This window comes from Phasianus colchicus, chromosome 1, assembly GCF_987193195.1.
Source record: "Phasianus colchicus chromosome 1, bPhaCol1.hap1.1, whole genome shotgun sequence".
Classification (NCBI taxonomy): domain Eukaryota; kingdom Metazoa; phylum Chordata; class Aves; order Galliformes; family Phasianidae; genus Phasianus; species Phasianus colchicus.
Window position 1 is genome coordinate 106647658 of NC_143436.1, and position 24355 is coordinate 106672012.

General features: G+C 40.9%; 1 protein-coding gene across 1 annotated transcript in view; it reads right to left on the reverse strand.

Annotated features, from left to right (window-relative positions):
* Window positions 1–1061: 1061 nt before the first annotated feature.
* Window positions 1062–24355, reverse strand: part of URB1 (URB1 ribosome biogenesis factor) — a 45698-nt gene continuing 22404 nt past the window's right edge. Inside the window, exons 20-39 of the mRNA XM_031612738.2 lie at window positions 23663–23887; window positions 22943–23122; window positions 21216–22071; window positions 19842–20043; window positions 19474–19651; window positions 18216–18274; window positions 17432–17625; window positions 16457–16567; window positions 16288–16351; window positions 14594–14765; window positions 13898–14000; window positions 10294–10454; window positions 9812–9923; window positions 8511–8617; window positions 7828–7971; window positions 6962–7071; window positions 5617–5793; window positions 4456–4697; window positions 2912–3505; window positions 1062–2287 (exon numbers count right to left, since the gene is read on the reverse strand). Of these exons, the coding sequence (XP_031468598.2) occupies window positions 2082–2287; window positions 2912–3505; window positions 4456–4697; window positions 5617–5793; window positions 6962–7071; window positions 7828–7971; window positions 8511–8617; window positions 9812–9923; window positions 10294–10454; window positions 13898–14000; window positions 14594–14765; window positions 16288–16351; window positions 16457–16567; window positions 17432–17625; window positions 18216–18274; window positions 19474–19651; window positions 19842–20043; window positions 21216–22071; window positions 22943–23122; window positions 23663–23887 (4197 nt within the window). The 3' untranslated portion in view covers window positions 1062–2081. The remainder of the gene's footprint in view (window positions 2288–2911; window positions 3506–4455; window positions 4698–5616; window positions 5794–6961; window positions 7072–7827; window positions 7972–8510; window positions 8618–9811; window positions 9924–10293; window positions 10455–13897; window positions 14001–14593; window positions 14766–16287; window positions 16352–16456; window positions 16568–17431; window positions 17626–18215; window positions 18275–19473; window positions 19652–19841; window positions 20044–21215; window positions 22072–22942; window positions 23123–23662; window positions 23888–24355) is intronic.

Genomic DNA, 24355 nt, shown 5'->3' on the forward strand with positions numbered 1-24355 from the left:
ACCACGACAGTCATTTTTCTTATTTTAGCAGTGACAAAACTGCATAGAGAAGTCACTACTTCCATTCACAGAGGGAAATATCCAGGTGTGCCAATAACTGTTTAAGCAGAAATAATTGAGCATGCCTGCTTGCGTCTGATGCACTTACTTCCAGAAACATCTTAATTCATCAATTACTCATTCCATGTGGATGAGCTTCAATAAATGAATTCTCCTCCTGCAAGTATCACAGTTGCACCATCCTCTTACGCAAACATAGCATGTAAAAAGGTATTAGAAGTGCTGAAGCACACACCCAAAAACTTGTTGGGAGACAGCATAACAAAGGGGTTGTGGCATTTAGGCTTTGGGTTTTGTTCTCTTAGGAAGTGCTTGGAAGGGTCTACAGTATACCACCACTGTCCTGCAGTATGTCAGTTATTGCAGTAGGTTGGCCTTGGGCTACAGACAACTGCTCACCCAGCTGCTTTCTCGTTGCCCCACAGGTCAAAATTAAGACAGATTGCTTAGCAGTTACCATCAGGGCAAAACAGACTCAGCTTAGGGGAAATTAATTTACTGCCAATTAAGATAGATGTGGGTAGTGGTTGAATTTCTCTAGTTCCATGAGAAAAACATATTTTTGCATTACAGCCTTTTACAGTTTGAATGATTTTATCTCATTTCTTTAATTCTCTCAAACAAATCATATTATAAACCACTGCTTGATGTGATCAGTCCCTCAAGACAGCTGAAAAACTTCTATCTGCCACAACTATCTTCTTTCTCAGTCAGACAAGATGGCTTCTTTCCATCTCCAGCCCTCATTTTGTGCACCTCCTCTGGTTTCATTTTGTCTGTTATGTGTTTCTAAATTAAGTGAAATGCTGGTGTTTTTTTTTCTTTGCAAAGAACATTTCTTTATGTTGCACTCCAGTGATTCTATATTAATATAATGCCACACTTCAGCCTCTACTGGGCTTGTACAGCTTTTTCAAGATAATATTTTTTAATTTTTAAACCAGGTCTTGACAGAGATAGTACAGCTTGTTTAGGACAAGGATACTGGCATACAGAAGTAATTCTCATTTGCATCTCACATTCTTTTATTCTTAAAAAAGGCACATTATATAAAGATCACAAGGAGTGTGCACTTGGAATTTTTCCCCAGTACAGACCGTGTATGGAGTACCTGGGCACAGCACATATTCATGAGTGAATTTAAGAAATCCTGTTTTACATTTCAAAGGTTCAAGTTCAGGCTCTGCCTGTTTGCATGTCTGGAATGATATGTTAAACTGCCCTCGGGGCCATGCTCAAGAAACATTTATCACACTTCACAGAGAATTTCCAATAAAACACATGTTCTATCAATCACCAGAAGGTCATTCGAGTCTTAGCCCTCTCTCATCTTCTCAGAATGGAGAGTCTTTGCTGAATGTTTTCCAGCAGTGGTAATGGGCAGTGCATTTTTTAATTAAAACATTTTTTAAAAAAACACAACAAAACACAACCATAAAACACCACCAACAGAAAAGAGAATAAAACCACAGCACCCCCAATAGAAATGCTTTCATAAGCAATCTAAAAATGAGAAGAATCCTAGACCATTATGATCCCAGGGGCTCGGTGCCATCTGTTTTAGTATCAAGTATCCTGAAAGAAATGGTTTTTCTAGGAATAGTAAATCATCATGGCTAAAGCTCTGAGCACTTGTTCTTTGCATTCATACCAAACCGTGGTGAAGTACTGCAGTCATTTTTCAACATCTTACATTGCAGAGAGGATGGGTTTTAATTGCACAGGGACTGAAATACAAACCAGAGGTGATGGACTAATCGGTTTTCTTTAGTTCTTCATAACATTAAAAATGCTTGTAATAAAAAATGATATAAATAGCATTGTGTCCCGTAACTGCAGAAAGAAAAAAAATATGGCAGTGATGAATCCCTCCTCCTCCTCCAATTCTCACAAAGAAAGAAAATATTGATCCTTATGACAAAAGTTAGTTTCATATGAAGAACAGTTCAGGAGGGCTTCATGGCTAACAGCAACGATGGCAGAGCATGTAACATTAAAGATATACGTGTCAGTTCGCTGAATCAGTGTCCAAGTGCAGCTGAGAAAAGGGCTCTACAAAGAGGCACAATAGTTTCTTCTCCTTGTTTATCAGTTTCCATGTCATCATCATTTAATTTAGAATCTGTACTACTGCAGATCAATTTGACATGGGTTATTAGCATATCTGGCTCCTGTGCTCCAAGCCATATGTCCCCGATGTAAACAGAAGTCAGGAATACAGAAACAGCTGTGAAAGAATAAACAGAAAACAATCAGAACAGATATGTTTTTAGTTCCACGTAGCAGTAACAAAAAACCCCCTTTACCTAGACAACTATATTTTAAAAGCTTCCTAACTTTTTTCTAAGTGGAATACGTGCGAGTTACATTATTACTCATACAATGCCATCTACCTTCCCCATAATAAGGAAAGATAACAGTTTCCTGTTAGCACACTCTGCCAACATTTTAAATAAAACTGTCTGGAATCTAACCTGTGCCTTTTGCAATCCAGTGGGAACAATAAACAGTATTTGGATCAGAACACGTGTGGATTTATTTGCTGCAGACTATTTTTCCCCTTGGAGTTACATTTTATGTACCTCACTCAACTCCATTCAAATCCCAAAAGGGAAAGTTTCTTTTAGGGAGTATGACTGTTGTACAACCAGAAACCCCTACAACACAGCCATATTCTGTTCTGCCAACCCACATGCCCATACCACCTGAAACACAGCTCTCACATTGTTCAAGTGATGAGCACCAATAGACACAAAACTCCAGTTACAAGGAACAAAAATACCTATGGAACAACCTACTGTCTATCACAACTCTGCCTTGTAAAATTATTGAGAAAGAAGAGTCAAGTTACCCTTTTTGTTCACATCCTCTTCCGTCATTGCTGACTGGCACAACGTTTTTACAACTTCATGACAGCTATTGTTAGTCATGCCCTGAGCATCCATCAGATGAAGCATGATTGAACTGAACAAACAGAGATCTTTTAAGTGTCCCACTGCCCCACTGCTGGCCTCACAGATCCGACTGTAAAACTTGAAGATGTTGTTCCTCAGGGTCTCATCCCTGAGCACCTCCTGCACTGCCAGTGGGTGCGGCAAAATGCAATTCTGCAGCCACTGCAGAGTTAATGAAACGTTCTGCATATTGAGGCTGTGCTCAACCATGGACTTCACCAGCCATTTAGTTACTATGTATGCGGATGCACAGGTCAGACTGACTGTTTCATCTGCAAGGTCAGCAGATTTGAAGGGTTCCTCTGAATGTTTGGTAGGCAGCCCTGGGAAAACGGGCTCCCAGTGGACAAATATGGCATTCAGATCCTCTCTGCATTTCTCCAGCTCAGAGATGTTGAGATCTGCAGCCATGCAGTCTTCTTCTGACTTTCTCCTTTTCTGAGTGCGATGACGAGATAAGGCTTGGGATTTGCTCTTTTCTTTAATATTTTCTGTAAAAAGAAAAACAACATCACAATAAACACCAGGTCCTCCAAAGGACTTCTTCGTACCAAGTAATTCAGGAAAGACTGGATTAGTCTGGATCAAACTTTCAATTGCTAAAAGGGTAAGCAGTAGCCTCATTTAACAGCCTACACAATTCAGAGCAAATAGGCTATAGTGACTCCCATACTGAAACACTCTTCTGAACTGGATCACCTAACTTTAAGGTGAACAATAAGGCCAGTGAGGCATTGGCCCAAAGCTCTGTGGAATCACAGCAGCATTTCAGAGATCTACAAGATGCAGTTTTGCCAGTAAGATTATGTTATTTGCCCAGGGAATCTGTGGTGCCTCATTCCTGGAAGTGCTCAAGGCCAGGTTGGATGGGGCCCTGGGCAGCCTGAGCTGGTGGGAGGCAGCCATGCCCACAGCAGGGGTTGGGGTGGGTGGGCTTTGAGCTCCTAGCCCAAACCATTCTGTGATTTTATGACTATTTACACAGATCGTGAGAAATTCACACACCACAACTCTTTGGGCTAGTGGAGTCACAGCACACACCAGCTCAAGGAAGGAGACACCAGCATAGGTAAACTTTTTAACAATGCAGGCTAAAAGAGCAAAGCATGTCCTGCTCCAACATAGCTGCATCCTGACTGAGTGTGGCTGAGAAGTGTGGGATGTGAATTTTTCACATACCAAGTGCACTAAATCTCCAACTAAGTTTTATTTTAAAGCTCTTTCACTTTTTGAAAATTGACTGCTCTAAAGCTTCCAGAATTGTGTTAAAATTAGAAATCACTACAATAAAGATCTGAAAATTGGCTTTCCATTCCCATTTCTCTTCCCCTAAGCTGCATCTGATCGACTATAGTTATTAATACTTCTTTCTAGGAAGCTTGCCTAACTTGCATGGTTAACATACAGCAAATTAATCTCCTTAAGTGTTGTAAGTACTTACTAAGCAGTTCTTTGATCTGGTATTTCTGAGCAAGATTCTGCACATCTTCTTGGAGCTGCAGGTCTTTTTCAATGATGCTCCACTTATGCAACAACAGCAGGATGTCTCTGTTTGAGAGAACACTGTCATTCACAGTGAATCGACTCATTTCTTTAAAGGCCTCCACAACAAGAGCACGATACCCCAGCACAGAACTGAATGTAGTGAAAAACTGCACCAGTTTGGCTTGATCTAAATTAGTCCTATAAAAATAGAAACAGAAGCATAGTTTATTTTTCAGCATGCTAATGAGTAAAATGCAATAATAAACACAGGTTTTCCTCCTTCCACTCTCATTTTACAGTTTTCCACTTCTGTTTCTTGAGGTACCAGTATTAACTTCATTCCTACTGAATCACCAGAGCTTCACACTACTGAGGTCTGGCATACAGCTCATGGAACACAGCCTTTGCCCTTACAGCTGTAAGAGTCAAAGGCATATGGCACACAAGGAAGCGTCCAGACGTCTGGCACTTCATCTACGCTTTATTTTGCATGTATCATCAGAACTTTGAGAAAATAAGTAGAGCTTCTCGAGGTTGTGGCAATACTTGTCTGCACGAAGAGCTGCGGGTGCTATTAGGAATGCAAACAGAAGTGCTTATCTACCTGTTTGCTTACTGCTATCCCTGTTGCAGCTGCTGCGCGTGGGCTCACTGAGTGTGCTGGGTCTGCAGAGAAGGGACTGACACCTACTTAACACTGCTGTCTAGAACCCTGCATGACTTTGTATAATTTGCAGGCATGTTCAGACACAAAAAGAGCCCAACACGTTGGAGAGCATGAAAGATCCCTGCAACAAACAGCACCACTAACTGCAGGTACTAATCCAGAAGTTAAAAACAGCTTAAAACACAGCAGCTTAAAAATAGCTAATTACTAAGGATGTAGAACTTGATAGTAACTATGCAACAGTTGTCATTTTGTTCCCAGTACATTACAGCAGCTACATCTTCCTGAAATCTCACTGAGGTTCGTGAGCTAACATTCAGACTGAAGGTGAGAAGAGCATTATACTCATCAGAGACTAACACATTCTCTCAGCCTTCATAAATTTCAAACTGGACAAAGCACAGTATGCAAACTTCTTTAAAAAGAAAAACAACAACAACAAAAACTTACCGAATGAGTTTAACTAAAGTGATCAAAACATACAGAAATTCGTTTACAAGCTGAATAGGAAGAAGCTTTCTGTTCTCCTGTGGCTTTTTCTTGTTTTCTCTCTTGCTTCCTATATTTGTCAGCCACAGAGTATGGACTAAGGAAATTATTCTATTTAGCAGCTTGTTTTCCAGAAACCTGAAAAAACAACAAACAAAGGAATAAATACCCATAGGGAAGACAGACTTTAACTAGAAACCAGTCTGTCTTCCAGAGAGGGCTACATTCTGGTGCACGCTGGGAGCACCTACTTCACAGCCAGGATCTGTCAGGGCTCGAGGCCCATGAAGCACCAGCAGTGGAGACCCAGACTGCTGCCTGCCCTCAGCAAGTGAAAAACCCAGCACCTGCTCTTGCCACACTGCAGTTGGGGAACAGCAGTGCATTACAGCCCTCGCACAAGGCTAGCGACTGCTGACTTGCAGCTTTCATTACAAAGCTTTGCCAGGCAATCCATTCAGTTGCAGCCACTGCCACCATTTCCTTAAAGCAACTGCTGTTCAAGACATCTCGGGTCCTTATATTCCTAAGGCTTTAAGCAAAAACAGCAATGCTTACAGCACAGTATCAGAAGCCACATTTATTGAGGAAAAATAAAAAGAAAAAAGCAATCACATTTTTGCACAGAGGATGCAAGAAGAATACTCTTCAAAAGGACAACCACCAGGTAACCATTCAGTGCCAGAAGCCAAATCCACAGTCTTCCAAATATACTAAATGATATCAAAGAGAGGTGGTTGTCCTTAGTACCAGCTCCTGAGAACTGTATGCACTCTGCTGTTACCATCATGGGGTGTTCACTGAGATCTGTTCAGGCTGATCACAGCACAGATGATCCTGACAACTGGCTTGAACCTGCTAGGAGAATCTGTGCAAGAGAGACTGTGCACATACACATGCACATGCGTGCACACACGTCTGGGAGAAGCAACTGGAGCGTTACAGTGAGCTCAAAATCAATGTCACACAAGTACTTTGTCAGAGGTCCTACACCAGGGTGTGAAGTGTGGGTATTAGAGAGATTCAGGTACACAAAAATAACTTTTTTTCTCCCTAAGGTTTTCAACAACATGAAACTCTCCTCTACTACAATTTGAAAGTGCCTTGATTTTGTTTTTAGATACACAAGGGAACACTTCAGAGTTCAGCAAGTTCTGCCAGTACAGCCTTAAGTGCCAAATATCAAAACCACTAACAGAGTCATTTCTGTTTCTGCCACCCTTTGTTTTCATATTCAGTTACATAATTACTTCCTGCATGTAGGACAGTGAAATTGTTCTCATTTCACCAGTATTTCCCTAGTTACCTTTTCTCTAAGATGTGCAGTATCCAGGTTAGGAGGCTGTGGTCTTGTATCAGCTCATAAGCAGCTCTGGTGACACGGGCAGCATTCTGTAGCACCTCTAGAATGTGATTCTGAAACAGAAAATATAATTTGTTCTTTTACAAAATTAGAATATAGTCAACATCTAATTACTATCCATCTTTCGGAAGGATGTAATTAGCAATCTGACTGGTATCCGGAATCTAATCAACTTAAAATATATTCCCAAACACCACGTGTTCAGGGAACAAAAGACGTTCTCTTTCCAGTGTTTCATATACACACTCATCTTCAAGGAAGCCCTTAGGAAGCAAGACACCTTTCTCTCTGTCCAAAATTTACATAGTTAAGTGAGATACTTTAAATAGAATGGATTTCTCGGGGTGGACGATTATAATCCTAAGAGCTGCTGGCCTCTGAACTTTCTTCTTCTTAATGCAATGTACAGATAACACGTTAGTTAGGGTATCAACAAAACTGAAGTCTGCAGTGTTTTCCACAAAGTAGAAGAAATAAGACTGTGCAGCCAGACCATCAGCTGATGAAAGTGAATGAAGGGCCCCATCCAACCTGGCCTTGAATACCTGATGGGAAGGGCACTCCCAGCTTCTCTGGGCAGCCTGTGCCATTTGGGCAGGGACGTCTTCTAATTTAAAGGGCCTTCTAATCTAAAGGGCCCAATATGGACTGGTTTAGATATAAGAATCTCCCTCTTCAAGACATACAAAATCAACAATGAAAAAATTTTCAAGAGGGAAAGAGAAGAGTCAACTGATCCGTTCTGCTTCATATTTAAGATATTCAAACCACACAATTTTATTTATCTTTATTTATCTTTAAATTCTTACCTGAGAGCCTTCATCACACAAAGGACTGTTGAAAAAGGAAAGAATGACATGGAAAATCCTCTGGTAGTCGTAGAGCTGGTAGCAGTGTTTATCACGCAGCCCTTCCCCAAGAAGCCTAAGAACCCAGTCACGTTCTATTTTGTGCTACAAGTCATAAAAAACAGCACCATCAGACATTTCAGAATGATAGCTGCTCATTAAGCACAACAAACCAGTAGCCTGGGAATGCCAGCACAATGCTCAGCAGCTTCTTCTGGACTTCTCCACTTTCATCCCCATTACATTTAATCAATAACAACATCCATCAAAAACAGTTACTCTACAGCTCAAATATGCACTGAGAATGGGACTTATAAAGTTGCTATTTCTAAAACATCTCAATCAAACTCCAGTTTAAATTATTAAACTCAAATGTGAATTGAACTAGCTGAGGCAGAAAATTCTGCTTGTTGTGCTATATACAGTACACAGCACAACTCATGATTTCATTATCTGCTCTTATTAAGAAAAAAAGGAAAAAAAAAGAAAGCCAGAAATAATACTTCCCATTCAAATATAACACAGAGCAATGATCTCTCTAATTAATTATCTCTGAAAGAATAAGATTTGATTGCATTTTTATGTCCTTTTTGTATTCTTTTTGGAAGAATAAGTGGATATCTATGAAGGGATTCTTATGTTACCTCAAAGTCAAAACTGTAGAAAAGCTGGAAAAAACCTGGTACTTTCCTCAGGTCCAAATACTGGTGTGACAGAAGGAACCTGTTGATCTTTGTATACATGTGCTCCTCTGTGAAGAGAAACAATGGTTGGTTATTGAGGAGGAGGACAATGTACCCAATATACAACCACGCAGAAAAATAAATGGAACCAATATTTTCCAGTTTTTCAGCTAGCTGTCAAAACAGTGTGTTAGCTACAGCAAGGAGAGCTTCGTGTTCCAAGGCTGACTATTTTGTTTGAGCTGGACCAGACTACTTGCAGGGGAAATTTAAACTCAACTATTTTTTCCAGGGATGCTAAAGTCTGGTCAGGCATCATTCCACAGGGCAAACCAGGTATCCCAATAGAGACTGCCTTCCAGGCATGTTCAGTACAGTCCTATGCACGTTCATAGTCACCTCACAACCCTGCAGCACCAGCTGTGCTCACGAAACATGGAAATAACATAAGAAAAATGCTACTGAGCAAATGAAAAGTAGGAGCACACGTCACATCAACGTTTCATAGACAAACAGTATTTAAAGGCCTCAATTTCAGGTGCAGTTACTCATGCAGACCTCCCAGAGAGCTTGTACGTGGCATATCAAACAAGGTGAGAGGACAAGAAACAACGCACGTAAGTTAAAACATGACACTGTCAGACTAAATGTTAGGAACAACTTTTTCCCATTTAAGAACAGCAAGACAGTGGAACAGATTGCCCACAGGGGTTGTGCAGCCTCCCATCCTTGGAGGCAGTCTATGATTCTAGAAGACTGGATGTTTCCTAGGTAAAGCCCTGAGCAAAATTGTCCATCTTCAATGTTGGCCCTGCACTGGGCAGAGCATCTAGCTAAAGATTTTGTGAGGTCCCTTTTAACCCTGATGCTGTTTCTCCTTTGCAGAGATGACTTAATTGATTCAGTGTCTAAGGACAAAGGGTTACTCAGGCCAACTGACTCTGATCTGCTGACCAGGACACACAGACTTTCACTCGTATAGTCCTTTAATGATCCCCACCCAAAATTCCAAGGAGGTATCATCTTTAATGGATCAGATTAGTTCTATACACAGCAAAAAGTCACTTCCCAGTCTTCCAGCAATAAGACAGTCCAGGCAAACACTGAAAGCTTTTCTCAGAAATACAGGAAAGCATATTTCATGGCTGCTGCCATTCTCACAATAATTCAGCCTTCAACGTCAACCAAGGACATTACTCCATGCACACCCACTGTCCTCTTTAGCATGCCAGAAATTCAACATGTGCAATAGATTACAGTACCTGGCTTCAGCATCTGCTGTGCCACACGAGCGATGTAGAGGGTTAGGGAGAAGGTAAATCTGAGGTTCTGCTGCCTGATTCCATTTTGCACAGCATCCATGAGATACAGCAACTGCAGCACAAGAACCCAGGGGAGATAAAGCTTGAACCAAACAAATACAACAGCAGAGTATACATACAGAAGTAACGTTTTATGATATTACAAAGCCCATAATAAAATACCAACCCCACTGGGATTTCTGTTCCTACAAATAAAAACATCACAAATTTCTAAACGTGTTTTTCCCTCTTTTTCTTCCCAGTGAATACAGAATCACAAACACAAAAGTGATAGAGGACAAGCAATGGGACAGAGGATAAAAAGCTGCTTTGGGCTTCTTACCATGTGCAAGCAGGCAGGTGAGTAAGGCAGCAACTCTCCCTTAAGTGTGTATGACCTAAGATGTCTAACCTGGCAAACTCTCAATGGAACTCAGCCTTACCTGTTTCTGCTCTCGAAAGCGAGCTCCTTCCAGATGAGAACGAAAAGAAGCCAGGACAAAATATGCTGCTGCTCTCATGTTGGAATCATAGCTGCTAAGGGCAGCCACCGTTAGGCCCAAGGCATTGACTTCAACAAACTTGTGACACGCCACTAAACATTCTGTGTAAGCAGAGGAGAAAAAAAAAAGAAAAACATCCAGTGCATCATACTCACATGTTGTAAAGTATATAACAGCACTACAATCCTTACTAAAACTTCCACTCATAAACACCAATTTCTAGATCTACTTCCACGAGCTCTTGTTTCATCACATAGCCATACGCTCCTTCAACTAACAAAAGCATGCTGCAAATCACTCAGCAAGAATTCTTTAATAGCACTGAAATTAAGGTGGTTACTCATTTCTTTGAGACAGATATGAGTCTGTCTGGCAGACCACACAAAGCTAGCAGTAAATTCTCCTAAGATATCTCATATCCCACTGTTTCAGGAGAGCTAAGTGCAAGAAAGAAGAGGAGGGAAAATTATCTTCCTCAGTATTGTCTGGGTGCTTGGTAAGTCCGTGCATGAAAGCAGGAACAGCACAGACAACAGAAAACCTACCTGCAACTAAAGAGTTTTCATTATACAATGGATAAGAGAATAATATCTAAACAAGTCATTAGCCACAACAGAAAAACTACTGTGATCATGCAAGCATGGATGATTCTGCTGGTAAGGCATGTTCCTACCAAAGTGCTAGGGTGTAGCCCAGCAATGATCAGTAACCAGCCAAATAGAAAACACCCTTGAACCTATTATTTATCTTCCATAGCATTTTGTCATCAAGAGGCTGAGTTTCTTTTTTAGGGGCTGTGTGTTCTTGGCTTGTGCCATTTCTACTCACTGGTGGCTGGCAATGACTTGATGCAAAACCTCCAGACTACTTCCTGTGCTATCACAGAATCACAGAATCACAGAATCACAGAATCACAGAATCACTAAGGTTGGAAACGACCTATAAGATCATCCAGTCCAACCATCCACCTGTCACCAATGGTTCTCATTAAACCATATCCCTCAACACAACATCCAAACGTTCTTTGAACACCTCCAGGGTCGGTGACTCCACCACCTCCCTGGGCAGCCCATTCCAGTGCCTGACCACCCTTTCAGAGAAGTAGTATTTCCTAATATCCAGCCTGAATCTTCCCTGGCGAAGCTTGAAACCATTCCCTCTAGTCCTATCACCAGTTACACGAGAGAAGAGGCCGACCCCCAGCTCGCTACAACCTCCCTTCAGGTAGTTATAGAGAGCAATAAGGTCTCCCCTGAGCCTCCTCTTCTCCAGACTGAACAATCCCAGCTCCCTCAGCCGCTCCTCATAAGGCCTGTGCTCCAGACCCCTCACCAGCTTTGTTGCCCTTCTTTGAACACGCTCCAGGGCCTCAATGTCTTTCTTGCAGTGAGGGGCCCAGAACTGGACACAATACTCAAGGTGCGGCCTCACCAGAGCTGAGTACAGGGGAACAATTACTTCCCTACTCCTGCTGGCAACACCGTTTCTGATGCAAGCCAGGATGCCATTGGCCTTCTTGGCCACCCGGGCACACTGCTGGCTCATGTTTAGCCGAGCGTCAACCAACACCCCCAGGTCCATTTCCTCTACACAGTCTTCAAGCCATTCCACCCCAAGCCTGTAGCGTTGCTTGGGGTTGCTGTGGCCAAAGTGTAGGACCCGGCATTTGGTCTTATTAAACCTCATCCCATTGGCTTCAGCCCAGCTCTCCAGCCTGTCCAGATCTCTCTGTAGGGCCTCGCTACCCCCAGGCAGATCGACACTTCCAGCCAACTTGGTGTCATCTGCAAACTTACTGAGGGTGCACTCAATGCCCTCATCCAGGTCATCAATAAAAATATTGAAAAGGACAGGCCCCAGCACCGACCCCTGGGGAACACCACTCGTGACCGGTCGCCAGCTGGATTTAGCTCCATTGACCACCACTCTCTGGGCTCGACTGTATTTAACAGTCACAAAGAGATTGATTAGGAAAACCATCTCTCACTGAAAACATGCAATAATAATATTTTCCATCCAGCTGACCCTGGAGAGTGCACTGAACAACTAACATCAAATAACAAGCTATTATTAAAAGAAAAAAAAAAAAAGTTCTGTCTCTGTCTGACATACAGTTTGTTTAAAGTACCTTGAGAAGCATGATGGAGAAGCTTTCCACAAGATGCTTATCAGAGCTAAACTTAGACAGAACTTGCTATCTGCCCAGCTCCAGACTCACTTTTAACCCAGTTAGCATTAAACACTGTGCAGTAAGTCTGTGTTTATAAACCCAGCAGTTATATAACATCTGTGCACAGGGCACTGTGCAGCCAGTACAAAGAGCAAATAAATAAAGAATGAGGAATACCAAAAGCTGCTGACATGGTTTAGGAGCACCATGGGACTCAAACGCACAAATCACTTGTGCCCTTCAAAATGCTTCTTTAGGAACAGACTGACAAAACTACACAGAGCAGTTCTCAACCATACCTAAATACAGGATGAGGACATACAAAACAGAAACTGCACTGTAAGAGTTTAAGTGAACAAAGAAAGACCCAGTGTGATTTCAATGACAGACAGTTATCAACCTGCTAATTGCTTGTGATGTTGTTGTTGTGGAAAACAAAACCCATTAACTACACAGTGGTTAACCACAATCAGCATCAGGAGGGAGCTGGTTAAGAAATTCCTTATCATCTATTTCCCACTTTGATTTCAATAGCCCTTGAAATAAGCAGTGTGCAGGTGAGTAACAGCAGGGATGTACATACACAAAGCAGTCACATCAAAAAAAAATCTAAGAGAGGCTAAGCAAGTAGTTTTCAAGCACCACGCAGACCTCACTAAACTTTCCAAAGATACTGAATACAGGCATAGTCACATCCAGGATGGCCCCACACATCTCTGAATAATGGACTGCAGCTGGGGCACTGTCCTGCCTGTTCTGCAGGACACAGCTCTCCGTATTCACCAGAAAATACACAACCTTCCAGTTAGGAATATTCTCTACTGATCTCTTTTATGCTTGTTTTATAACTGCACTGCCCTGTTTTCTGTGCTATACGGAATAAAGTTCAAAAGGTAAGATAATATAAATCTGTATCGAATTTTTTTTGAACTCTCCTAAGCCTCTTTTAGTTCCAGTTTAAAAACCACTCATCATTTTAAGCAGATCAGTCCCTCTACACAGGGTTAAGCAGCTACATTTGAAAACATAACGAGGGAATACTTAGTGTTCTGGAAAAGAACAGCTTAGTGCCTATGCTGCTACATAGTTCTAAGTACCTAAATCCCACTAGAAATACTGCACTATTTGGAAAAGTGCTTTAAAAAGACTTTAACAGCAATTATGCCTGGTTACCTTTTAAGCCACTCTAAAATTACACTGCAGTTCAGTAGGTGGTTAAACCATGTATATATTTCTCCTTTCCAAAGCAAGCCATGTGATTTCTTTGAAGCATTAACCCTCAGACTTTAAATAACAGCACTACAGATGGAGCCATGCAGCTCCCACAGCAGAGTAAAATGAGACAAAATGTCAAAGAGGGAACATTCAATTTACCTGGTCTGGTCAATTCACTGAAGAGCTGAAGCAGAAAACATGGATCATAGAAATCATCAAGATCCTTGACACTTTCATCTCTATACAGTGACTCTTGCACCTCCTGAAACCGAATCCAAACCAAGATGATGTAAGGAACAACACTGATTTCCAGCTTGGTTTCAAACTGACCCAACCATCTCATTCCACTATACAGCAGCAATCCTAAATCTCGCCAAATCTAACACAACTTGGGCCAAGGCATGCTTCAGTTTATACTTAGCTTTCACTAACATGGTTTCAAAACTATCAGAAAAAGATAAAGAAGCATGTTAGCAAACTATCAAAGACAAAAAAAGCCCACTGCCAGTGGATACTTGGACAGCCAAATTTAACAACTTTAAAAGTCAAATTCTGATGACAGTTACACATGGCAATATATAATCACACCTACAGACAAGATGTGCTCTTAGTGCAAATCATTTGAAAAATAATTCATTTCAGACAAAAAAAAAAAAAATACAAACACATTCAGCAAAGTGCTCCTAGCTAATTAATTCCCCTTTATGAATGTAAATATCTATCCTGATGTAAACAAATTGCAATACATTACAAGAATGCAAAAAAAAAAAAAAAAAAAGGACTAAAAAAAGGACTGAAGTGAAAGGCTTTTTCTTTATCACAAGAAGGATAATTCAGCAGTCTAAATCACAGCACCTCTGATGGCAAAAGACGGCGATGCTGAGGGAAGGACAGAACTGTCTTCATCATCTTATCTCGATCGAGCAGACACAGAATCTCCTCCGTGCTTGGCTGCTGCCATAGTGACTTCCCTAGACTCTTGCAAGTCTTGTGATGCTCCACAGCAGCTGGACCCCACAGCAGGATTCTTAAACATTGTTAAAAGTAAAGGCATTAGTCAACAGGCTGATAGCACCAAGCAAAAAGTAATTACAGAGGCTATAAATCAGTATTTAAATTTTTCCTTCACTTCTACTCATTATCCTGTGGGAACCTGAAACTAGAACTCGTTTCCCTAGCAACACCTTTTTCATCCATCAAAAAGCTTCTCAAATTCAGTCTGGGGGTGTCTCATTAACTATTTCCTAACCTCGTAATTCAAGTCAGAGCTTACATTCTCACAAAAGAGGCTTCTTCTTATAAGCTGTAAATACGGGTAAGAATGATAGCAACTGCATGAAGAGAGTGATCAAGATCTAGTCAGTGAAGATCAGGTGCAACTGATATTTCAAACCAGCATCACAGTGCTTCAATGACACAACAGTCTTATACTCCTCCCCTGAGTTGCCCCTCAAACCCCACTTACTGTACTTAAAGTGCTACTGATATGTCATTTACTATGTGGGTACTGCCACCAGCATGCCCTGCTGTCAGCAAAGCAATTGGTGGGATGGCGTTGGGCTCCCTATCACCCAGAACCTGAATGCCCTGTAACACAAGCTGGGATCTGCTAGGTATTCACTTTTCCTGAATGTGCTCTATATTCACTCAAACTCTTCAGAGCTGAGTAGCCAGTGTCTGGTCACCAATTCACTTCAGGGTACAGTATGAAATTGTTTCTCCTTTAAAAAGATTATAAATGTTTGGGGTCCTAATTGCCTCTGAGAACAGTCTCCTCCACTTAACACGCTTCCATTGGCAAACACTTTTGGTGAAGATTTATGCAGCATGCAGTTACTGCCAGAGCCCTTGCTCCTGGAAGCCACTCCAATTGCCTTCTAACAAGAACTTTCATTTATTGTCCCACATTATAGTCTGCAAAGATTATCTATAGTCTCAGGCAAAGCTCAGGAAGGAAATTAAGCTTTTAATTAAGAATCCAGTCCCTCTTCAACTACCTGAGCTGGTACTCTATGTATCATTTGAGTTGGATGAGACCTTTAAAGGCCATCTGGTTCAACCTCCCCTGCCATGAACAAGGATACCCACAGCTAGATTATATGCTCAGAGATCTGTCCAATCTGACCTCTAGCTATACGCACGTTAATTCAAGAGGTTACACATCACTTCTTCACTGGCATCTTCCTTCCCTCTACAGCAAAGAGCTCTAACAGAACACCATACACACAGGGGCAAGAGTACTGAAAAGGGCAAGGGTTATGCTGAGTAGCAAATGATGTATACCAAGAGAACAGGAAGAAATCCTACACTAGCAACTAGCATATTGGCCTTCTAGTGACTGGGGCACTCATTAAACACTGATGCTGCAGATACCCATGTATGATCCCTTTGTCCAAAAGCCTGGGCAATACAAACTTTACCTTTTATCCATTTTTCCATTTTCATATGAAGAATGTTTCGAAAAACAACATTCACCTCCAAGTGTGACCTCGCTGTGAGACTGCTTACTTGCATATAATAGGTCAAATAAAGGAAGGAGGTCAACTTACCTGGAATTTATAAGACTTTGATTATTCTTCTCATATAACTGAAGCAGCAGCAGTATCTTCTGATCTAAAAAAAAAAAAAAAAAAAACCAACAAAAATGAAAGCTAAAATCAGTCATCTATGAAGATGAAAACAGATCTAGTAGGAGCTGCCTTTCCCAGGCTGACATACCTATAATATTCAGCGTAGCCCCATAGGATCCCAGCAGCACAGCAAGGTGACTGCTCTCACATACCGAAGGGTCAAGTTTCACAATTGTCAGCAGGATATCCACCAATGCCTCTGAAATAAATGCATGCAGGTTTAAATAGTTTCACAACTACACCAAGGAGACAATTCAAGGCAAAAAAGAAACATGTTTTGAAGAAATTTAAAAAGCATTTCCAAGGTGAACAAGCAGATGTTATTGTGAAGCAAGCTTCACAATGTGGCCTACCTCCCTGCTGAACTTTTCTATGGACATACATTTGATACCTTGGAAAAAAAAACAAAGTTCCACACTCTACTCTGCCCTGCCATAGTTCCATCCTCTCTCAGGAAAGATGAAGGTAACAGGATCTCAACAACATTCCCAACAACCTTACTAACAACCTTCCCAAGGCACTCCAGAACGTGGAAGATCATGCTCTAGCAGCACTAACTTATCAAACTGTTTCTATAGCATACACTTAAAGAACTGTCTTCACTGCAGAGTCATTTAGCAAGCTACAATAACTCTGTCCTGAGATAAAATAGTTTGCAAACAACGTAAAATCCTCTGTACTAACCAGTTCTAAAATGAGGGCCTCTGTTACATATCTCTAAAAGAGCCTGCATGCACTTCAATGATCTTACTAACTTCACAGAAACCAAAAGGATCAATTCAAGACTTCAGCAAGATTTTAAAAGGAAAAATAAAAAAGGCACAAACCTGCCTTAACAGAGTTTCAGAAAATGTGAGTGTTTAAAACTGGCAACCACAAAATGAATGTGAACACCTGAATCCAAACGGAGGTAGAATTTAAAACTAAATGCTAATATTCTGGAATTGTTTAATAGCTCTGCAAGTATATGTGGGTGGATAGGTTCCTGGATGGATAGAATATAATGGGAGAAAGACAAGATTACTAAATATAGTTAAATGGAAGGAAGGAGAAGAAAATATACCTCTCGTCTGGATGTTCGTGCCATCTTCTTCTCTTGACCTCAGCATGGCTGACAAAAATAGAGAGTGGTGCGTGACCATCATGTGAAGTTTGGGGAGCTTGACTAATCTCTGACTAAGTGAGGATTCTTCCTTGTATAATAACTGAATAGCAGTGTTCAGGACCTTCAGAAATGCTTCATCTCTGTAGCGATACCTTTGAAAGTAAAGATCACAAAACAGTCACGGAATGTCTCTCCCTCAGCCATTCTGCTTTAATTCCTTTTATGCAATAACTGGTATCTTAATTATCAAAAGGAAAGAGAATTGGATACAGTCATACTTGTAGCTGCAATGAACTTAACAAAGGATGAGAATTTCTCCTACTAATCCTTCAGACAGCAGCCCTTCATATTAATGCTTTTATCTCCACAGAAACTATGATTATCCTGAACTACCAACTTCCTTTGATTTCTTTTCTGTAAGTGATTCACATTAACGGTGAAAGATTTATTTTCATACTAATAGTATGTAAGAAATGCCTTAAATGAAAAGGAGCATAAATAAGCATGAGGCTTCTTTATGTCAGTCAAGAAGCAGGTGGTCCAACTATCCAGTCAGCAGTGTTAGTTATTCAGTCTGGAGCACAAAATCCTAGTGTTCAAACTTCAATGAAAACAGCTCATCCTGAGAAGCAAAGAGCACCATCAAATCTAAGTGAGTTCAAGGGAGACAGGATGTATGCAGGGTGCAGGACAAGGCCACATGAACTGAAGAGCATCTTTGGTACATCTCAGGGTTACTTACTTTAGCCCCGTCTTCACAAAGCTGTACCAGTCATCTGGGTCCACTTCTTCAACTAAGCTCTGTGCATGTAGTAAGCAGAAAGAGATGTTTATGTTTAACATATAACATTTCTACAGGTCACAACCAGCAATTTCTGTTCCATAGACCCATTAAAAACACGCAAGCCAAACATGTGAGACAATTAAAGGACAACGGGAAAGAAAACTCTTAGACACAATAATCCTACCTTCTGATTCAAATGACACTGCAAGTATTGTTTTGTTGCATCTGGGAATGAGGAAGCACGTGGGCTGTATGCAATTAAAAAACCAGCTGGTCTCTAGGTATCCAAAAAAAATAACCAAAAACAAAACAACCAACAACTATCTTTAAACTCATGAGGTTCCCAGAGTTCAAAAGGATTACAATGCTGGCAAGTCAAAGTAAGAGGCTGTTACTCAGGTACTAGAAGATCTTCATGTACTTACAGAGTGCTTAACGAACAACTGCACATGACAAACAGGTATGACAGCTGGATGAGCTGGGTGTACAGTAAGTTCTTTAATAAAATTCATCTTCCCTAGAGTACTACAGGCCACAACATAAACAATCAGTTTTCAGAAGGCTCAGAACTGCATATGCCAGCGGTCCTGGCAATGCTAAGTGTTAACCTCATCAGGCCTGTACAATCAAGATTAATGTTATGAGATGGCCCCTCAGGTCCTGCAAGACTCCAGTCTGCACAATCAGGTCCTAAGAGAGAATTTCATGAAAAGCCAGCAAGAGGTCAAATGCAACCACTGCCAGAAGAGACTTCCAATTTTTTTGTGTCTTTTATGGATTTGCTTACCCTACACAAGTAAAAAGAAGAAAAGCAAAAGCAAAACAGAGAGGGAATGATCCAGCAGGTGTATTTTGTGACCAAATTCAACTGGATTTCTGCCACCTACTTCTGAGGATGTGGCAGGTGGGTCTTGCCAGAAGTGTCTCTGTGTTGTCACTTTTGTTTTTTAAGTAAAAACATCCATCAGCAAAAACATCCAAACTTTTGATTTTTAAATCTTAAACACTTTGAACACTGGTTTTCAAAAAGCACTCAACAACAACTCAAAACTGGTCCTTATTAAGGAGTGGAAGGACAAAATTAACTTTGTAAAAAGCTATTAAAAGCCCTCAGAAGCCTCAAGTTATTTTTTTGTTTTTATAAGTCCAACATGCATTTACCCAAGACACAAATACAAAAGCACAATAACACGTATCAATACAGCCACAATCTCACCAGTAATTCTTCTAGCCTCAGTAGCAGTGGCCTCTCCACATCTTGCTTGCTTTCATCTTTACTGCTGTTGTACATGACAACTAATCCTTTCATGCAGGCTGATAACAGGCTTCTTCTCCAGGAATGCAGCTCTTCGGAGTTTTCAAGCACTCTAGAGATGGCATCTGCTACTGTCCAACTGCAGAAGTATATATTAAAAATGTTACATAAAGCTTTGTGTGTAGCCTAAAGCTGTGCGGCTGCCAAGCTTAAAGCAACAGATTCTCTGAAGATGGCATTACTGTTCATAATATTTCCATTCATGCGTATCTATCACGATGCTTTATGAATCAAACTTTGTCATAGAACAGGGAAGCAGAACTGCCTACCTCTCATTATTTCCTGCTTTCTCAAGTGCAGCAGGGAGCTGGTCCATAAGCTTTCGCAGCCCTTTGCTTTGTGAAGATGGCAATAACTTTGAAAGAACTTGCAACTTCACAGTGACCTCATGCGATGCTTCTATGTCTTGAAGGACACCAGAGATCTCTTTCCACAGAGCCTTTCTCAGGACAGGCAGAACAGCTGAGACAACTGCAGGGAGAAAGCAGGGAGCATCAGTTTCACCAGAAGTGTTAAGCAACAACTGACATAATTAGAAAAATTCCAAACCACTTCTATAATTAAGCTCCAGCTTACTTAGTTTCAAACCTCTACGCTATAGCCACTGCTAAACTGCTACAGAGTGCATTCTGCTCCTTTAACATCATTAGGAAGTATTCAGCAAATATACCAGAAAACCATTTGCTATGCAGCTGAAATAATTAGGCATGGAAAAATAATGCAGACATTCAAAAGAGGGACAACTATGTGATAAAAAAACCTTGTCCTTGATTATGAGGAACAAGGAAATCCTTACCAGTTCTCTGGCCATGGACTCAAGGGAACTGTACTCTCACATCAGCAGACAGCTAGCATGTACCTTATAAATCAAGTCAGCTTGCCAGCAGTTTCCTCTTCTAGCGTTCAAGCACAAGAACATCAGTTGAATTAGGTGCCAGAAGAAGGCTTAAGTTCTTTTATCATTCTGTACTGATGAGGTCTTTTCACTACTTGAACTTCCCCTATGCAGAACTAGCTTTCCCCACCAACAGCTACAGTCAGCCAGATTCTGTTGTTATTCACATTTCTATACAATAAGAGAAATTAATCTAACACAATCCTACCAATCTGAATCCTAAGTCAGTTTTGCTGGTTGAAAAAATCTTGCCAATTTAACATCGCTGTTGGTTTGGAAAGTTTTGGATTGTATGCCAGTTTAGGAAGGCAGCAAATTAGAGATTTATTTTAGCACAACTTTTTCAACTCTAACATCTGTCAAAGCAGAAGACTAGATTCCAGAAAACCATATGGCAATGGCATTCCAGTCAGCGTTTTATAGACACCCAAGAAAAAGTTTAAGCTCCTATACAAGCCAAGTAGATAAGCATGAGTACAGATTTTCACATATGCTAAGCAGCAAGGGTTTCAGAAGAGAAAATCAGGCATCAGCCACCACAGAAGTACTTCATAAAGGCTTCAGTCGAACAACCAAGCTTCACTACAGTCCTTTACCTTTTATATTGCAAAGATACTTAAAAAAAAAAAGACTCATTAGAAGTTAATAAGAACTTTTATGAGCTCCACTTATCGAGCAGAGGATCCAAGATTTTTAGACCAGAGAATTTGGCCTTCTGAATCAAAACAGGGATCAGTTGTGGCTCTACCTGTGGAAGGTCGGGTGAAATCATATTGGTCTCTGCATTGCAAATACACGTTAATGAGCGGAAGAAATCTCTCCATGTTTTTTCTGAGGCATTTTTCAATGGAACAGCTTAGACACCACAACTCAAACTGCAGCAGGTGAGTCCTACAGTGCTTTATCAGCATGCTTACAATGGCAAGGGAGGTTTCTGACCCCTGGTTAAGGCAGTAAACTTGCACCTCCACACTGACCGCATGTGCAAACACTGGCTCACTTTGGAGAGCTTGAAGGAAAACTTTTTCCAAATCTTCACTGGCTGATGCTGACATCAATATCCCCAAAGCTTTAATGTGCTCTGTGGACAGCAGTAGTTCTCCTTGTTGGGGCAGTCTTTGGTAGCTGTCTTTGAGGAGCTGCACCAAGATTTGTCCATACAAGCTCAACTGTGTCCCTTTTTTAGGGGATTTTTCAGATTTTTGAGTAGTCAAGCTCATCTCAGGAAGTCTCAGCATGGTTAAAGTGATATCTTTCAGCTGAGCTGCAGACATGTATGCATGCAGTTCTTGAAGAGCCTCTAGCTGGTAAGACCTCTTAGGAGAGACCTGGCTTCCTCCTTTTCCAACAGCCCGTAGCTCTTTCAAGACACTTGTTATGATAGCTTCAAAATACTTCAATAACACGTCTATATGATTCATGCTCTGCAACATCGGGGCACTTGTTTTCAGCAGCTGGAGCACACCGGAATTGACATGAGCTGACAGAAGCTTCACAGTGACAGGATTTAAACTGTGCTGGGGAAGAGAACGTTGTTCTAAAGCCAGGAACCAACTCTCCAGCGTCGGATGTTTGAAAATCAGCATAAACATATCTTCTAGGGTCTGTAACAAATTGTTGTAACAGTATCACTGAATGGATAATTATAGATTGGAAAAAAATAATTTATCTATCTTCCAGAGGACGTTTATTACAATTAGTGAACATGAAATTGGCTATTAACCCATCAGTAGATAAAAAAATTAACAGGTTATAAGCATATTATTACCATTCTTTCAACATCTATGATGTGGAAGACACTGAGCATTTTCCACAACGAAGCACCTTTTCAAGGGGAAACTGTATATTCTTGGATTCTTCGATGTAATTAGATGCTAATCTCTAATAATCCACACAACAAATCAAAGGAGGGAAAAAATTCACTCCTCTGACTATCTAATTTTGATAATTAGCCTTAACACTTTTGGCTTTGGAAAATAGTATTGCCTCTGCAAAGCTGTGTGGTCCCTGTCATGACCTTTCCTCACCATATTCCAGCTCAGGAGTGAGACTGTGGATGCTGCAGCTTGTTTGCATCTCCAGCCAGCAGTTTCAAAATTACTGAATTACATACTCAAAGTGCCTTCTCCCAGATGCAAACAGCATCTTTCTGCATCAACCTGCTGCCATGTAGCACACTTTAATCCTAAGTGCAATCCCAAAAATCCTCATGACTTCCAAAATAACAGTGCTCACAAAGCCTGATGCTGGCTATTTTCCCTATGCTTTGTCATAATTAACCAATTCCATGCTTTGGTGAATTGCTGATAACATGTCAACAAAATCTGTGCTCAACACCACTCACTTCTCAGACAAATTCCTTTACTAAGGGTTTCAACAAAAAAACTTACAGCTATCTCCCTACTCTTCAGAATAACTCAAAACAAAGTTCATTATCAGGTAAACTTCTAGCCTGTGTATCAGAGGATTCTGTACCTTGTCGTTCAACGACTCCTCTGTAATCAGAGACTCTTCATCCATAAAGAGATCCGATTCAGTCTGATGCTTTTCTTGTTTCTGCCGATTATCCAACTCTATCTGATTTCCCCGGCACAACAAGCTGTTCAGCAGGTCCATAAAGAGGTCAACAAGGCAAGGACCTGCAGTTTTACTAAGCTGTGAAAACACAGACACTTTGAAAGCTGAGAAAAGAGGAGGATGGGGACAGAAAGATAATTATCTTACAGTAACAGAGTAAGTTAGGAACTTCCTGGATTACAACTTTTCTAGGGGAAGGAATCACTCCTCGCTGTAGAAATCTGGTTCAAAGAGAAGTCTCAGAGTGCCAAACAAATATTTTTAGATTTTCATCTATGGTGTGACTTCCAATACAACACATGCCAATGAATATCACTCTCCAGAAAGGCTTCTTACAGAAACCCATGAGTCAGCTTAAAATCTGGAGTTTGTTTGCTCTGCACACAGATCTGTAAGGCAATCCATGCAAAAAAAAAAAATGAAAGCTTCCTCAACAACTAGAAGGTTAGGATTTGTTTACAATTTATCTGCAAGTTTGTCTGGCCTCTCAGCCTCAGTGAGAGCTGAGCATGAGAAAAAGGTGCAGAACTGGATCCTAAAGGTTTAACAGCTAAATCTTTTGTATTTGTAGCATGAAAATAAAACAAACCCACAGAGTCAACACAACATTGCTCTTACACTGCCAAAGTTCTCCACTGTGGATTTCAGGTACAGCAATATATGCTTCACTCCTAACAACAGTTGTTCAGATGGGAGCTGGCAAGCCAGGTCTCTCAGTTTTGTCTGGATATCATCTTCCAGTAAGGTACTGCTTCCTCTTGCATAGGCATTCTTTAGCAAAGTTGTAAACACACTATCCAGGGCCACAGCAGGTTCTTTGCATTTCTCTTTGCGTTTCTTAAACTGTTTAAAAAACAAAAAACACAATAACCACATAAGTGAAAATTAAAGATTAGTATCACCTGAAGTTTCTTTAGCTACCTACATGTAGTATCCTGGACTGACACCTCTGCAATCCTGCTGTCACACACCTTGTTAAACAATTTCCCATGGGGTACCTGCACATGGTACTGCTGAGATAACAAAAATACAGCATCCCCCAGCATGGCTGGTCCATGCATTCCAAACCCATACCTGGGTGAATTCCAGACACTGTTATAATGGCTCCTCTGGCCTGCATCACTAACATAATGCTACACTGTGCCTGGTGAGGAATTGAAGTCTTTGGTGACTGGGTAGGACGCGTGTGCTCAGGCTTCATTACTCAACCACAGCAGAAACCTCTATTGTTGCTAGAGAAATGCCCTTAAAAACATTTGTGTCCCTTGATGAGATCAAGAAGGAAGACATAAGCTGAATGTAAATCTGCTT